Below are 16,284 nucleotides of genomic sequence, written 5' to 3'. Positions count from 1 at the left end.
GTTGGCAGGGCCAAGCTTCTGCTTGGATTGCCTAGGCTATCTGAGTGGAAGCAGGAGTGGGTACCTGTAAAACTAGATACTTGCCCCCTCCCCCCCAAAAAAATATACAAAAGGTTGAAGACGAGGGGGGTGGGAGGAGGAGGAGCAGAACTTTCATTGTTTATTACTTTATCTGGCAATGTTCTTCAATTGTTTTTTTCATTAACATGTTCAGTACATATGTATATAGTGATAAGGTGTGCCAGGGTTTTTTTCTAGGATTTAGATATTTAACATTTGAAGGCTTTTATCTCTCATGGTGGTAACAAATATACCATATAGGTTGTGCTTTAGTGAACCAATCTTCATATTTCTTTCTATCCTTGCAATTTTTTGCTTTCAGGCATTAAAGTAGAACTAAGTAAAGAATTACATACATGATGCCATCTGTTACTAGCATTATTACAATAGTTTCTGTTTTTCTATGTCCCCCACATAACATAGTTGTATTACTTGTTGATCCTGTCAGTAGATGTCATTTTCCTACTTCCTTTAAAGGGGTTGTAAAGGCTAAATGTTTTTTTTTTTTTTTTTACGTTAATACATACTCTGCATTAAGGTAGAACATCTTTAACGCACAGCTCTCCCTCTGAAACCCCCCCCCCCAGCAAAATACTTACCTGAGCCCGATTTCGATCCATCGATGAGTCTGAGAGCAACGGCATTGCTCTCTTTTCCTTCTCACTGGACTCAGCGAGAGCAGCGTCAATCAAATCCAGTGACCAGGGTGCACACGTGGGATGAAGCCCCCATGAGTACCCCCATAACAAGCAGCTTGCTATAGGGGCATGCAGAAGGCAGGAGGAGCCAGGAGCGCTGACGGGGGACCCCAGAGGAGGAGGATTGGGGCTGCTCTGTGCAAAGCCATTGCACAGGGCAGATAAGTATAAAATGTTTAATATATTTTTTAAAAAAAAGAAGAATCACTTTAACAGACCAAGCTGCCCAGAAAAATTTTCAGGTATGGCTCATTCACACTATATGTAGTGACCTGCGTTTTCTGCACAGAAAAAACTGGAGTTATGGTTCTTTCACACTATCTGTGATGTGTTAACACATGGTTAAACACACCCTTTACTGCAATGGGTAACGGCACACCCTTCAAACATTAGTGGGTTGCAGTGCTACTCATAGACCTTCCCAGCTCTATCTAAAACTAGAAAAAAAATTGTAGGAATTGGGCTTTAACGTTTATTTATCATATAGCACGTATCTGTCACTCTCTCAAATTCTCAAGCAAATATCAGGCACACCAAATTAATATTAGAGTAGATATATAGATATAAAAATATATACCATGAAAAGATTAAAATCCCTCTTACCATCTCCTTCAAAAACAGGCCGGGTCTCCATTGTAGGGGTTGGCTTGGATCCATCATCTGAATTGAGAGTAAGAAAGAAACGAAAGGAGACTACCATTATTGAGGTAAATGCTATCTACTCTACAGAACTGTTGAATTTTTGGGGTTTGCACGTGGCCCGGCCACGTTAACACACACACACAGACACACACATACATATATATATATAAAAAAACAGGTCTGCACTTTTAGAAAAATAGTGAGGAATAGATATTTGTATGAATCCAAATCTCCACTCTAAAATTGTAACAGAAGCGCAGCTTCTATTCAGCAGAATAGCTGTGTATTCTGTTATTTACTTGTATTCTTTGCTCCTAAAAGCAGAAGTATCAGCTTTTTGCCAGGCTGAGCGCCTTCACAGAGGCTGTTCTATTTTCTGCCTCTGCTTAGTGTCAGAAACTGACATTCTCATTAGGCTGAAGGTCAATTAAGAAAGACTTCCATGCTATCCTCTCAACAGCTTCTTTATCTGAGAGTTTTTTGAGTATCTGATTATAACTAAGGGGAGGCAGACTATCGGGGACTCTTTGCCTGACACTGAACTGACAATTCTCTGAGAGGAAGAGAATACATCTAAGTAACAGGATAAACTGCTAGCCCTTAGACGTAAGATAGCATTATTATACATTTTGAAGAATGGAAATTTCTATTACAAATGCCCATTTCTAACCAGTCCTGCACTTTTCTCTTAAAGCCTAACTCCAGGTTTTGGTGAACTTTAAATAGTTTGTTTCGACCAAATTCATCCAAACTATTTCATTCACTAACACATATAGCAGCTGTGCATGTTTGTAGATGCTATGTAGCATCAGCTATATACAGTATAGCACAATATGTTCTGGCAGTGGGGCAGAAGCTTCCCATCCCACTTTCAAAACAAAATGCAGTCAGGTTGAGTGCTGCTTAGCCATTCAAAGGAGGCTGTGTACTATATAAATGAATACAATGCTTCCTCTGACTAGCTGAGGAGGAAAGGTGGGTGAATGACTTCAGGATCCCCACTTTAGCCAATCAGAGGAAGCCTTGTATTCATTCATGGAATACAAAGACTCCTGTGAATGACTGAGCAGCACTCAGCCTGACAAAATTTTGTCCTGAGAGCATGACTTCCCATTCCCCTGCCAAAACACAGTGCTGCATGCTGTTTACACAGCGCGCGCAGCCGCTGCATGTGTTAGTGTAGGAAATAATTAGTTTGAACCAGTTTCATCAAAACAGACTATTTAAAATTTACTAAAACCTGGAGTTAAACTTGAAATTATGTAAAAGCTGGTTAACTTTGTATTAACTAACACATTTTTTGTCTTTTAAAAGCTATTCTAAAATATTTATATATATATATATATATATATACTTAGCCATCACACCACAATTAAAGGAGAACTCCAGTTTGGATAATAATTGCAGAAAGCTTATGTAATATCAGGCTATACATTCTTACTATTTATTTTCGTCTGAGCTGCAGTATTAGCTGAACTAAGTGTCATGAATAACTTAACATTAGCTAAAGGCAAGTTTTTGTGATCAAGGTTTTTGGGTGGGAGGGTTTTTACTATTAAGTCAATCTGTATTTTAAGCAACAGCTAGCATGTCACTAGGACCGCACAGAAGCAGGATGTTGGGGTAATTTATCTAAAGGAATAGAGGTTGTTAACCTAGCAAAGAGATTGTTCACTTTGGAAAGTGTATGTTCAACTTTGCAAAGTGAAGTTTATTGAATAAGATAAAAATATGTTAATTTTGAATACCCAATTAGGTACTGCAATGATACTGTTTTATTCATTGACCTGAAGCACAGTTTTTTTTCCCACACAACGAAGGAGTAGACAGAAGAAAGCAGCATTCTATACTTTGCGTAGTTATCGTGATTGCTATGTTTTTCCTGGAGTTCTCTTTAATCACAAAGAGTGTAATGGAGTATATATATATATATATTTCCCCTTCCATGACAAATAGATAAAGCCACCTACCACAGTAATCTGGCATCGAGCGGATGGTACTGCAACCGTCTTGGTCATCATCAATGAAATCATAAAAAAAAACTGTAAACTGTCCACCAAGACTGGCTTTAAGGGTTCATCAAGACAAGGATATTTTGGTCATCTGAGGTGGGCCTAAAATACGCACCTTCTTGTCATCTGCTATTGCATTTATTTCAAACACATCTCCCTTTCAAAACGCCTGCTGTCCAGAGGGAAAACTAAGTAAATGTTCCCTCAATAACGGAGAGACATAACAGATTGAGTTATCCAACATAATGGATTGAGTTATTCTAATTATTTAAAAATTATTGATGTCCGTATCAAACAAGCTAAAAACAGATTTGCCGAAAAAAAACAAAAAAACAAACAAACTCTGAGGTGGATTTAGTAAAAACAATGCAAAGTCGTAAGGAATACCTTAGCAAGGAGTTAGAGATTCTGTGACTGTTTACCTCTATTTCTGAAATACTAACTCCCTGGTCATCATGCTAATCCATTGAGCTGACACAAACCAAGCATGCAGGTCAGGGGTTTTGACTTTACTCCGAAATTGTGAAACAGTTGCTTGTTACATCAATGTCCTATCTGAGACAAATTTTGGAAAATTTTCATCTTAACCTTTTATGTTTTTTAAATCAGATTTGATTTTTTCAGGTTTTAAGAAAGTATAAAGTTTTAAACAACATAAAAAGTTGCTTACAGAACCCTACTTATAGAGGCCAAAAATGTTACTTAGTTAAATGGAGGGACAAGTACCCAATACACAGACGTAGCCACAAAATAATGGAAAAAAAAGAAAAAACAAATGTTACCACGCAGAGTATATGTTCTTTACCCCACCACTCAATAATCAGGGGCCTATACTTTTACAGACTAGGGCAGAGATAGGTGACATCTCCCTCACTTCCAACCAACATCTCAAACCACCTAGACCATATCAGTGCATATTTATTGAGAGACCTACGTTTTTCATAAGATACAGTGACTTGCGAAAGTATTCGGCCCCCTTGAACTTTGCGACCTTTTGCCACATTTCAGGCTTCAAACATAAAGATATAAAACTGTAATTTTTTGTGAAGAATCAACAACAAGTGGGACACAATCATGAAGTGGAACGAAATTTATTGGATATTTCAAACTTAGCTAACAAATAAAAAACTGAAAAATTGGGCGTGCAAAATTATTCAGCCCCTTTACTTTCAGTGCAGCAAACTCTCTCCATTAGTTCAGTGAGGATCTCTGAATGATCCAATGTTGACCTAAAGGACTAATGATGATAAAAAGAATCCACCTGTGTGTAATCAAGTCTTCTTATAAATGCACCTGCACTGTGCTGTGATAGTCTCAGAGGTCTGTTTAAAGCGCAGAGAGCATCATGAAGAACAAGGAACACACCAGGCAGGTCCGAGATACTGTTGTGGAGAAGTTTAAAGCCGGATTTGGGTACAAAAATATTTCCCAAGCTTTAAACATCCCAAGGAGGACTGTGCAAGCGATAATATTGAAATGGAAGGAGTATCAGACCACTGCAAATCTATGAAGACCTGGCCGTCCCTCGAAACTTTCAGCTCATACAAGGAGAAGACTGATCAGATATGCAGCCAAGAGGCCCATGATCACTCTGGATGAACTGCAGAGATCTACAGCTGAGGTGGGAGACTCTGTCCATAGGACAACAATCAGTCGTATACTGCACAAATCTGGCCTTTATGGAAGAGTGGCAAGAAGAAAGACATTTCTTAAAGATATCCATAAAAAGTGTCGTTTAAAGTTTGCCACAAGCCACCTGGGAGACACACCAAACATGTGGAAGAAGGTGCTCTGGTCAGATGAAACCAAAATCAAACTTTTTGGCAACAATGCAAAATGTTATGTTTGGTGTAAAAGCAACACAGCTCATTACCCTGAACACACCATTCCCACTGTCAAACATGGTGGTGGCAACATCATGGTTTGGGCCTGCTTTTCTTCAGCAGGGACAGGGAAGATGGTTAAAATTGATGGGAAGATGGATGGAGCCAAATACAGGACCATTCTGGAAGAAAACCTGATGGAGTCTGCAAAAGACCTGAGACTGGGACGGAGATTTGTCTTCCAACAAGACAATGATCCAAAACATAAAGCAAAATCTACAATGGAATGGTTCACAAATAAACATATCCAGGTGTTAGAATGGCCAAGTCAAAGTCCAGACCTGAATCCAATCGAGAATCTGTGGAAAGAACTGAAAACTGCTGTTCACAAATGCTCTCTATCCAACCTCACTGAGATCGAGCTGTTTTGCAAGGAGGAATGGGCAAGTATTTCAGTCTCTGGATGTGCAAAACTGATAGAGACATACCCCAAGCGACTTACAGCTGTAATCGCAGCAAAAGGTGGCGCTACAAAGTATTAACTTAAAGCGGAGTTCCGGGCACAAAATTCAATTTCTAATAATTACTGCATTGTATTCCTTACCCTCCGCTGAGTCAGAATTGGATATTCCCATAGTTTTTTTTTTTCACTTACCTGTTTACAGAGGTTTGTATACTCACCTTTCAAAGGACTTCCTCCCTCCTGCGCCTCGGCTCTCCTCGTCACTTCCGTGCCGCAATGCGTCCTGGGAGCTCTTCCTCGGCGCTCCCATGATGCACTTTGCAGTCACATGGGCGGCCGACCACTGTTCTCATTTCTTGACTCACAGGCCTACGCCCACTGGAATCAGGAAGAAGGGAAGACATTTCCCCACAACGGACTCGGCAATCCACAACAAAGATGGCGCCGCACATCAGAAATTATATAAAGTAAGATTTTATTCTTGCAAACTCATTATTTCACCATTCTAACCAGGATTAGCGGATGTATCGATGTGTAAGGGTGATTGTTAGGGGGAGATTGAAAAAAAAAAAACGATTCTGTGCCCGGAACTCCGCTTTAAGGGGGCTAAACAATTTTGCACGCCCAATTTCAGTTTTTTATTTGTTAAAAAAGTTTAAAATATCCAATAAATTTTGTTCCACTTCATGATTGTGTCCCACTTGTTGTTGATTCTTCACAAAAAATTACAGTTTTATATCTTTATGTTTGAAGCCTGAAATGTGGCAAAAGGTAGCAAATTTCAAGGGGGCCGAATACTTTTGCAAGGCACTGTATATGTTTAGCCAATTTCTAATGGAAAATGGTACATTGATAACTCATCTCAGTACTAAAATTCTGCTTATAGCAAACAAAGATCTGGATCTGGCCATGGCAGTGTGTAAATTCAGGTCTGAAGATTTAAAGTACTCCGGGACACAGTTCAGTGGAACTATGTTTAGGTGAACACCAAATACACAAATGATCATAACGTCCCCCAGTATTTCACCATTCTGGGACACCTTCACAATATATGATAAAGATCCCCTTGATCTGAGATGCATTGAGCACAACAGGGGGTTTCTCTCACCCCTATCCTACCTAAGAATGATACATTCTATGTAGTAAAAAGAACTGAGTCTCAGGGGAAGAAGATAAGGAGCCTTGGGGACCTCTGCCCATACCTTTTCTTGAAGACTACCCAGGTCAGATTCCCACCACTGTCTACAGGGTAGAGAGGAGGAACTTATGGGATTTAGGGAATTTATGAAGCAGATAGGATGTAGGGGGGCAATATTAAGCATTTGGTTGGGAATAATTCAGCCTGGGTGGCATGACGCATCTGCAAGTACTGCGAGGAGGTCTTACATTGTATTTCCCAGGGGAAACTCTGGCTCTAAATGTCAGGGGAAGGCTTTTAAATGATTATTTGGATACAGTTGCTTAACAGTAAGACCAAATATCTTCAATGACTAGAAACCATAAAGTTTAAAAGCCTTTGGCAAAGGTCAATAGTCCACAGGGTCATGAATCTCATAAAAAAACCTCTATGCGCAATATCTGCTTAGTCACATTCCATACCTTACCCATAAGTTGTATTGTGGGATGGAAATTGTGGCGGAGACTTACTTAAAGTGGTACACACAGAATCTGGTGCAGCTGTGCATAGTAACCAAACAGCTTCTAACTTCAGCTTCTTTAATTAAGCTTTGACAATAAAACCTAGAAGCCTATTGGTTACTATGCACAGCTGCACCAGATTCTGTATACACCAGTAAATCTTAGCATAAATAGGTCAAGGGAATACAATCAGTTATTTGAATAGATAATAAAAAAATGTTAAAGCTAACCATGTATCCCCTATCTCTCACTCACTAACATGTTGTACCTGAGAGTCTAAAAAATACAGCTGAGAATTGGTAACAGACTACCTTAATCCTTTAGGCATTGGAGGGTATCCAAGAGTGCTCTGGGCTGCTTTTTTTCTTCAAATATGGTCTCGGAATAAGATGTTGATACATTGGAAGAAGGGGGATCCAAGTAGGGGAGTTGTGGGGTAAGTATATTATATAGGAAGGCCAAATCATTTTTTATCAAATTATTGCTACCCATGACAGGGAGGGTGAGCTTACACCAACTATTGCATCTGGCATAAAGAAATTGCATCAGAGAGGCCAGACTGATTAGGGAGGGGAAAAAAAGGGTAACGTCGTAATTTAACGCTACTTTGTCTTTTCAAACTATCTGGTATTTTTGTAAAAGCAATGCAAGGGGCTATAAGGCTGTGGAAAAAATAGGACACAAGCCAAATTATTGAATACAGTCCATAAATGCTCCCACTCAGCACTATGAAATGATTTTGCTATATCAAAACCAAGTAAGCCCTATTACCCAGATTGTCTACTTGAGTTGCATGTTTAAGAAGGCTATGGACTTGCTGTATTTGGCATATATCCCATTTGAATAGTTTGTATTATGGTGTGTATCACTCAAGCCTACCTCATTGGAGAGGGTACACGTTTTTAGGAAATATTAAGATTATGGCCTATACACAGAATCTGCTAAAAGGCCAGAACCTAGAGCATCATCAAGTGTCCTATAGAGGCCTAGTGATAAGGAAGATTTGTATTGTGGTACACCTCGATGGCAATGCCATTAGTTCCAGGAGATGTGCAATTGGGAAAGCCCATTATAGCCAATTCCAGCTCCTGTAGTGTAATAGGGGAACTCAAAGTTGTTTGGGCATCTATTTGAAGCTTTGGCATCTGAATACCAACTACTAAGCCATATAATTCAAGGGGGTATAATGAGCCTTGGCTTTATATGGGAAATTATACATCCAGAAAGATACCAGAGAAGGTTTGGAGGTTTCCTAAAGCATTTCTGATGGCCCCAACATACACTTTGTCTTACTGTGAACAAACATATGTGCTTCTTATATTTCAGAGACAGAAACCACACTGTACTTTGAGTAATATCTACATTTAAATATATTCTAACATACAAATCTATACATTTTATTTAAATGCACAAATTGAAAATGTTTTATGATCAAAAAACGTACTTTACGCACTAATACTGTGAATTTGCTTATGCTGAAATTACTTACAAGGAATATCTCCACTTTTTTCAAATGTTTTTTTTTATCTTTTTAAATATATGCTAAAATACACTATTGAATATGCCCAAAAGAATGTGGACACACCAAATTTTTGAGTTGAGGTACATTTCAGTGAAGAGACAAGTGTGGGCTTCCAACCTTGTGGCCATAGTTTAGGGAAGACCCTTTTCTGTTCCAGCATGACTGTCCTTTCTGCACAGCTAGCTAAATAAAGATATGGTTTAGCCAAGCTGGTGTGGTGGAACTCCAGAGTCCTGCACAGAGCCCTGACCTCAACCCTCCTAAACACCTTTGGGATGAATTGGAACACTGATTTCGAGCCAGGTCCTCTCATCCAAAATACAGTAACTGACCTAATACACACTTTTTTGCTAAATAGGCACATATTTTCTCGAATACTGTCAAATCTCTTGTGGAAAGCATTTCCAGAACAGTGGAAACAGTTGTAGTGACAAAAGGGGGTACGATCCAATATGAATGTCCATGGTTTCTGTAGCAACAGTATGGACCAAGAATCAAGCCCTACTAAGCCCTGAGGTAGTTCCAGCTCTAATTCTTTCCATATTCCTAATCTTTGGCCCCAAATTAAACCACTGAAAACATTGTAATAATGCGTTGGATGGAAGCTACTATTATGATCAGAAATGTTGACATATTTTATAAAGAATTTGAATACATGCTAGGTGGTGATAAAAAAGAGATGTTGTGAGATTCTGGTGCATGTTTTATATCAGCTTTGCAAAGACACCAGGGTTAATTTACTAAAGGTAAATAGACTGTTCACTTTGAAAATTTACCCTAGACCTTAGTTAATGAAGTGAAGATCTGCTGACTTCCATCATTCAGTCACGTGCAAGCAAAAATTCAGTTTTTTTTAAATTTTTCTTACAAGTGATTGGGTATTCTTTCTGAAGTGAAGTTTCACCACATTTACTAAGCTCTTGGGAAAATGACCTTTGCAAAGTGCAACTTCCCTTAAAAGGGATTAGCCTAAATGCCTTTGGTAAATCAACTCCAAAATCTGTCTCCAAGAGAATATTGAAAGTATATATAAACCCAAGAAAAATGCAAATAATATATGAGATATGGCGGCAGCAATATTTTTCTTTTTTTCAGGCTAAGTACATTTTCCACAATTACAGAAAAATACCCACTGAGCCTGTTATACATCCAGTATCCTTGTATTTTCTTGTGTTTGAAATCTCAAACAATGTTATTAGCTTTCCCAGCTACTTTCTGTAAACTACACAAGTGCTCCTCCCCATGTAATGGAGAAAAGAAGGGATTGAGGGCTTTGTAATCTAAACCAGGAGAGCAACTTACTTCTCCATAGATACAGTATGGTGCATAAGCATTGTCACCCTGGGACAGGAAATGTGTTAATGGCATGATCACCAGGTGAAAATGAGGGGGGAAAGCCTGAAAAACAAGGAAAACAAATGCAGCCATTACATCCAAGGACTGGCAAGCTGCAAAAAAAACTATATTTTTATTTGTGCATTTAAATATGTTGTAGCGATCTGTGATGCCATACAGTGACAGTTCAGCTTTCTACATATAAGCATCAAAACGGGGTGCCCTATTTCTGACACCCAAGCTAGGGCACATGTATGTGAATGAGAAAAAATATTTGCTTTGCTTCACCCCATGCTGGATAAAAATCTATGCATGTGAGTCTACATTATTTAAACTGTTGCACATGATGAGGGGCTCAGCATAGCAAAGGGCCAGCACAGAATAGCATGAGACTATACACTAACAGACTGGGGTGTTTGGATTAGCCATCTTATGCTGGTTATGTGGTGCCTTGGACCAATATTAAGTTGGGAATAATGTTTTATTCAATAAAATGTGCTCATCCTGTGCTAAAGGTGAAAGAAAATATAAGCAGCAGCTGTACATTGTGTCCTGATACTCGACACTCGACAATAATGCAAAATCCAAAAGTGCAGTGCTCCAATGTGTAAATTGTGAATTAAATTAAACATCAAATAAACATAGTGCATGAAAAATGATCAAATGTGTGACCAAAAATAACTAAAACTCCAAATATAAGAAGAGGGATGAATCAAGATTTATAGTCCCACAAGCCATGATGGAAACAGGGATCTTCAAGATAGCCAAGGCGAAACCATCCACTCTCATGCTATGCTTACCGGAATGCCCCTACCAAGAGTGGTCCATGTGCGCTTTCTTTACAATAGCAGCCTCAGTATCACAAAAGCAGGAATCATCCTCGCAGGAGAGTAACAAAACAGCGCCACCATAGGAGTAGTAATTCCAGACCTATCCACACTTATCATAGACTCCCATGTTTTGGCAGGATAACATAGAACATAAGTGCATCGAAAATTAAAAATAACGACGTACTCTATTCATATCGGTCCTAAAAGTTTATAATTACAAGGAATGTCACAAAACCTTAGCCACTGCTGTATTTCCTAGCAAGCTTCATCACCTGCTGGTATGTAGACACCAGACAGAAGCCAGACCTCAGGTTCTCGAACACAAAAGCTAATTTTATTTATCAATGGTTCTGCTCTTTTAATTCAACTTCCTATTTTATGTACTTTTATGTTTGTTTTCTTATCAATGAAGATGAGGGAAGGTGGCCACTGTGTGAGCTTACATAGTCACATTAAGCTGCAACTTCCCAACACTATACAATCAATAAAAAAAAGTGAGCACTAAATAAAATATGTAGCAGCTGGCACATAAAAAGGTGAACATACAACCGCCAAATAATCATATAAAGTCAAATAAAATGCTGTGCTTCCCAATGAAAAAAAGTAAATTAAATGTCTATAAATTAAGCAAACACATATAATTCCATAAATTAAATTGTGACGTGACCAAAGAGATCTTCGCTGAATACAAAATCTGCTGCAAATCTGCTACTCACCAGAGAGTAAATAATTTTCAGCATTAAGATATACACACTAAGACCAGAAGTGTTACAAGGTTCCCTTTCATCGTGAAGTCCCCCCACCAATCTATACACACACCAGATGGGAATAATAAACAAGCCTTGAACTGTTGTTATGGAGCATGGTGACATCCTGTTCAGATTTGTAAGGTGGCTTGGTAGACTCCAATGAGGACCGAATCTGTACCAAAAACCTGACCAAGGGGAGCCCAAATGATGCTCTTATAGTGTAGTGTAGTATAGTGCTGTCCTGGCCTTCCAGGAGGATGAGCCAGCCTGGCATTAGACTGATTTGCAGCAACTCAGCTCAGGCAAGTAAAGCTAGTGTAGTGGGGGTACTGTCTGTATTGTGGAATGTATGGCTGAATGGGCATATAAGGGTACAGGTTGTGGCTTATTGTGGGAGAGGTACAGGAAGTTAGAGCTGTCTATGGTAGAGGTAAAGCACTCTTTGCCATGGGAAGAGGGGAAAGGGGGGGAGTCACAGAGCTGGAGCTATCTGAGGCATGGAGGGGAGGTGGCTGTATCCAGTGGTATCTCTTCTTGCCACATAAGGCCTAGATTTTTAATGCCCCACTAAGTCCACTTTTCAATGGTGCCCTGTCATGCCCCAGGTTAATTTAAAAGTCCAAAAGACCCGCATTGCCATACAGATATGTGCATCTTAGCTTAGGTACACAAATCATTTGCCTATGTATGAAGGATTTAAAATAATAAATGGTAGATATTCTAGCACAGCTCATGTCTTTGAGCTTTTTCTCTGACATTGAGGAATAATTATTAAAAGAAAAAATCATAATGGAATTTTAAGAGTGATGTCTCTGAAAGGGAGAAAAGATGGGCGGTGCTCTTCAGCATCTGCTGTTCTATTATGTTGAATGATTAAAGAATCTCAGACCGAAAGATCAGACCTTTTCTTTTGCAGTAATGATGCTTTTGATTTAAAGTATATACTAATATCAGAAATTACATCCATATTTCTGGAAGACTTTTGCTCTGAGAATGAGCCAAGCTACAATACCTGAAGTTGGCATTTAGGTTAAAATAACCAGAGCCAGACATTGTCAGGTCCTAGTCAGATCATCGTCTCCAAGTTCTCAATAGTCTCCTTACAAAGTTTTAATCACACTTTTAACTAGGGTGCATTTTTGTTTCTCATCTGTACTGAAATCAATGACAGACTACCATACCAAATTCTGGATTGATCTGCGCTCCACTTGCTGTATTACTAGCAAATGTATCTCAGATTGGTAGATAAGAGGAAATGAAAGGATTCTAGGAAAAGGTCATTATTGCTTAATAGTCATACAGCCTTGTATTGTGTATATGGGCCTTCCTTCAAGTTAAAGGGCATCTAAATCTGAACAAATCCAAATATGGAGATGTTTAGAATTAAGTTTTTTGTTTGTTTTCTTACAGTTTTTACACATGATTACCATTATGTATATAATTCTATCAGTGACTGTTCCTAAAACCTTGTTTTTGTGTAAATAATTTGTAAATATTCAGTATATGGATGTGGAGGAAGCCATACATGCTCATTACATTTGTAGGCTCTTCTTCGCAGAACTGCACTGCTCCTCTCTCTAATTTTTTGGGTTTACCATAAACATTCTTTATTTCTATTGTTTACTCCCCTTATCTGCCATTAAGCAGCTATGCAAATCACATTCCATGATCACCTGACCATCCTCATCATTCCCAAATCATATGTATAGAAGGTCACTAGAGAGAAAAAGTAAAAAAAAAACTATACATGACATTCCATGAAAAATGAGTGAGCTAGTGAAAACATTGAAGGAATATCAAAAATTATTTTACTGATTACAATTATGTATTAATAAAAATCAATTAAAAATTAATAAACATTGTACAGCCTGAGAAAGAGAGTGACAGCAGTTGTGGCCAACTGGGCTCTACAGCATGTGTATGTATTAAAAAGGACACACTGGCAGAAGGAGAGGAATTCTTTGCAACACTCCTTATATTATTACTGACAAAGCATCTCAGATTCGCAATGATGAAGAGGTCCTGCGTGGCTCCAAAATCATCAGATGTTATGATGCGATCGCCGAATAAAGCTTTGGACCCGTTCTCGACATTAATGGTGTGCTGGTGGAATACTTTCTCTAACTGTCTGTGGTTTCCAGCCAGTGTTCGCTGTAGCACCCATCTACATTTTCAGTCATTTTGCAGGAACATGTACGCTGGGAATAGTGTGTTTGTATTTGGTTGTATATACAGTGTATGCAAACCCAAAATCAATTTTTCAGCAGATTTACAAAAATATTATTATTAATTGTAAACAGTAAGACATGACACTAAACATGCTGAAGAATAGATTTTGGGTTTACATACAATAAAAAAAGACCCTGGCTTTTGATTCCAAGAACAAACTTCCTATAAGATTATATGTGCATTAGGGTATTTTATGCATTTTGTTTTTGTAAAAGTGTTCTTTGTGTAGACATCCAAAAGGCCTAAGACTGCTGCTGAATTCTGCCATCTTGGATGTGATGTCAACAGCCCCTGCAGACTCAGAATTGTTACTCAAGTGACACTGTAGAATTTCCCTTTACTCCTTCCTAGTTGCTATATCAAAGTTTACGTCTGGAGGTTAGGGGAGGGATGGAATAGCTTGAGCACTTAAGACTGTACTTGGACACTCTCAGAGAAGAAGAGGTCTACAGATTGGCTACGAGGTGGGTATGAAACATTCGCTCATGACCCGACGTCCCCCTTGCTCCCTATCATTGGCAATCCCCACTTCCCACCGGGCCTTTGTTCCCTCACACTTCTGGCTTTGGCCACCTCGGGCAGTAGCCAAGCTTACCAGTTCCTATGCTCAGGTAAATGGCCTTCACGTGAGGAACTGATCTGTATGGACGGTTCTTATAAACTCCCATTTTGGCAGGCTTTACAGCTGCATCACTTCCTACATTCCATTCCCAACCCTCGAAATTTTGTTCGGCAACTGGCCTCCTTTGAGGACTACTGCTCTGATGCGAGCATTCTGCCGTGATCTCTTTCCAAAACTTACAGTCTGCTTTTCTTGCCGCTGGAACAACCCTTCCACCCGCACATCAGAATGTGGGAGTCTGAGCTGCACCGCACCGCACCTTTTTCCACAGTTCAAGTAAGGAATATTATCAAGCTTTCCCTTAGATCTTCCATCTGCACGAAACTCCAGGAAATTAATTTAAAATTTTTGACTAGATGGTACCTCACCCCCCCCCACCCCACCAGTTACACTAATTTTATCCCAACACCCCTGGCTGTTGTTGGAGGTGTCGGGGCGACCACGGGACACTGCTTCATATTTTTTGGGACTCCACACCTCTTTCAGAGTGGATTACCTCCTAGAAAATGTATGGAGATGTTATATATCCATAGTTGAACGACAAGTTGAATGTTTCATTTTAGTTTTTTGTAATTCCGGTAATGTCTTACTGCCTCAACATGTTTTGATATTATGTTATTGGTTGCGTTGCTGTTCTGCATGATTGTTGTACAGGTTTGGATTTGCCTTTTCCTGAATTAAAAAAAATATTTGAAAAAAAAGAGAAGAAGAGGGCTATGACATGCAGGAGGAAGGGGGCTGTCCTAGGGAAATTTCCAAAATAGTCGAATTTATAACAAGTTTAAAGAGACTCTGCAAATAATTTGAAATAATGAATGGAAAGGTAAAACACGAAAACTCCACATAGTACATACTTCATTTTTGGTGTACTTTTACCAGCAATGTTGTTGGTGACAGGATTGCTTTAAAAGTCAAATATGCCATTAGCTGCACTGTGTATGGGCCAAATATGGCTACCATAGCCAAATGATATATAGCTGGATACAGACCAGCTAAGGTGACAGATGTGATCATCAGTGATTGTTTTGAGGGTATCCTGTTCAAAGTAAAGTGCTCTCCTTGGATGCTCACCCCCCCCCCCCCCCCAGACATTTTAGCTTAAGATATATGTATGTGCTACTGTTGTGGTGAGTCACAGGTACTGCTATTTGCTGTAAAAGCTGAGATCAGTGGAGGGGGATTCTTTGCTGTGCTGTAGCATGATCACAGATATGCCTACTTAGCAGAACTCCTACTTGGAAATCTCTGTTAAGTCACTCATTGCCTCCAGGAAAACAAGTTTAGTAATGGCAGCAAGGGAATTCATGAGGATAATTTACAGCAACGGAGCAAAACCCATTTATAACTACTGAATATTTTCCTACTGGCACATTTGATAGATAAGTATTTCACACCAGTCAGATGAAAGGGAAATCGTGGGAAATAGTTTAAACCGTTTCATCTGCATCTGATTGGATGGCAAGATCAGCATGCCAGTAATTGACTCACTTCTTTTCAACTGCATCCATATGCCTTTGTTTTTACTAGTATAAGGTTATTTCAAACTGATGTATAATTGCTAGATTTGTTTGTGTGGTCACAGAGTCTTGCTCAGGCTGTGGTTTACCTGTAATTAATGTGTGACTAAATGAAGAGAATACATTCACGCATTTATTCTAACA

General features: G+C 39.1%; 1 protein-coding gene across 11 annotated transcripts in view; it reads right to left on the bottom strand.

The window, feature by feature from the left end:
• SMOC1 (SPARC related modular calcium binding 1) overlaps positions 1-16,284 on the bottom strand; it is a 321,506-nt gene that overhangs the window by 76,136 nt on the left and 229,086 nt on the right. For 5 of the 11 annotated variants that reach the window (XM_082242604.1, XM_082242601.1, XM_082242608.1 and 2 more), the window contains one exon: positions 1,362-1,451. The exons of 3 other annotated variants lie outside the window; for them this stretch is intronic. In XM_082242604.1, coding sequence (XP_082098730.1) covers positions 1,362-1,451 — 90 coding nt within the window. The remainder of the gene's footprint in view (positions 1-1,361; positions 1,452-16,284) is intronic. 3 more of the 11 variants (XM_082242606.1, XM_082242610.1, XM_082242611.1) reach the window with 1 other exon arrangement.

The sequence above is a fragment of the Pelophylax lessonae genome, assembly GCF_965119305.1.
Source record: "Pelophylax lessonae genome assembly, chromosome: 13".
In the NCBI taxonomy this organism is placed as follows: domain Eukaryota; kingdom Metazoa; phylum Chordata; class Amphibia; order Anura; family Ranidae; genus Pelophylax; species Pelophylax lessonae.
This window is presented reverse-complemented; position numbering and strand designations above follow the sequence as displayed.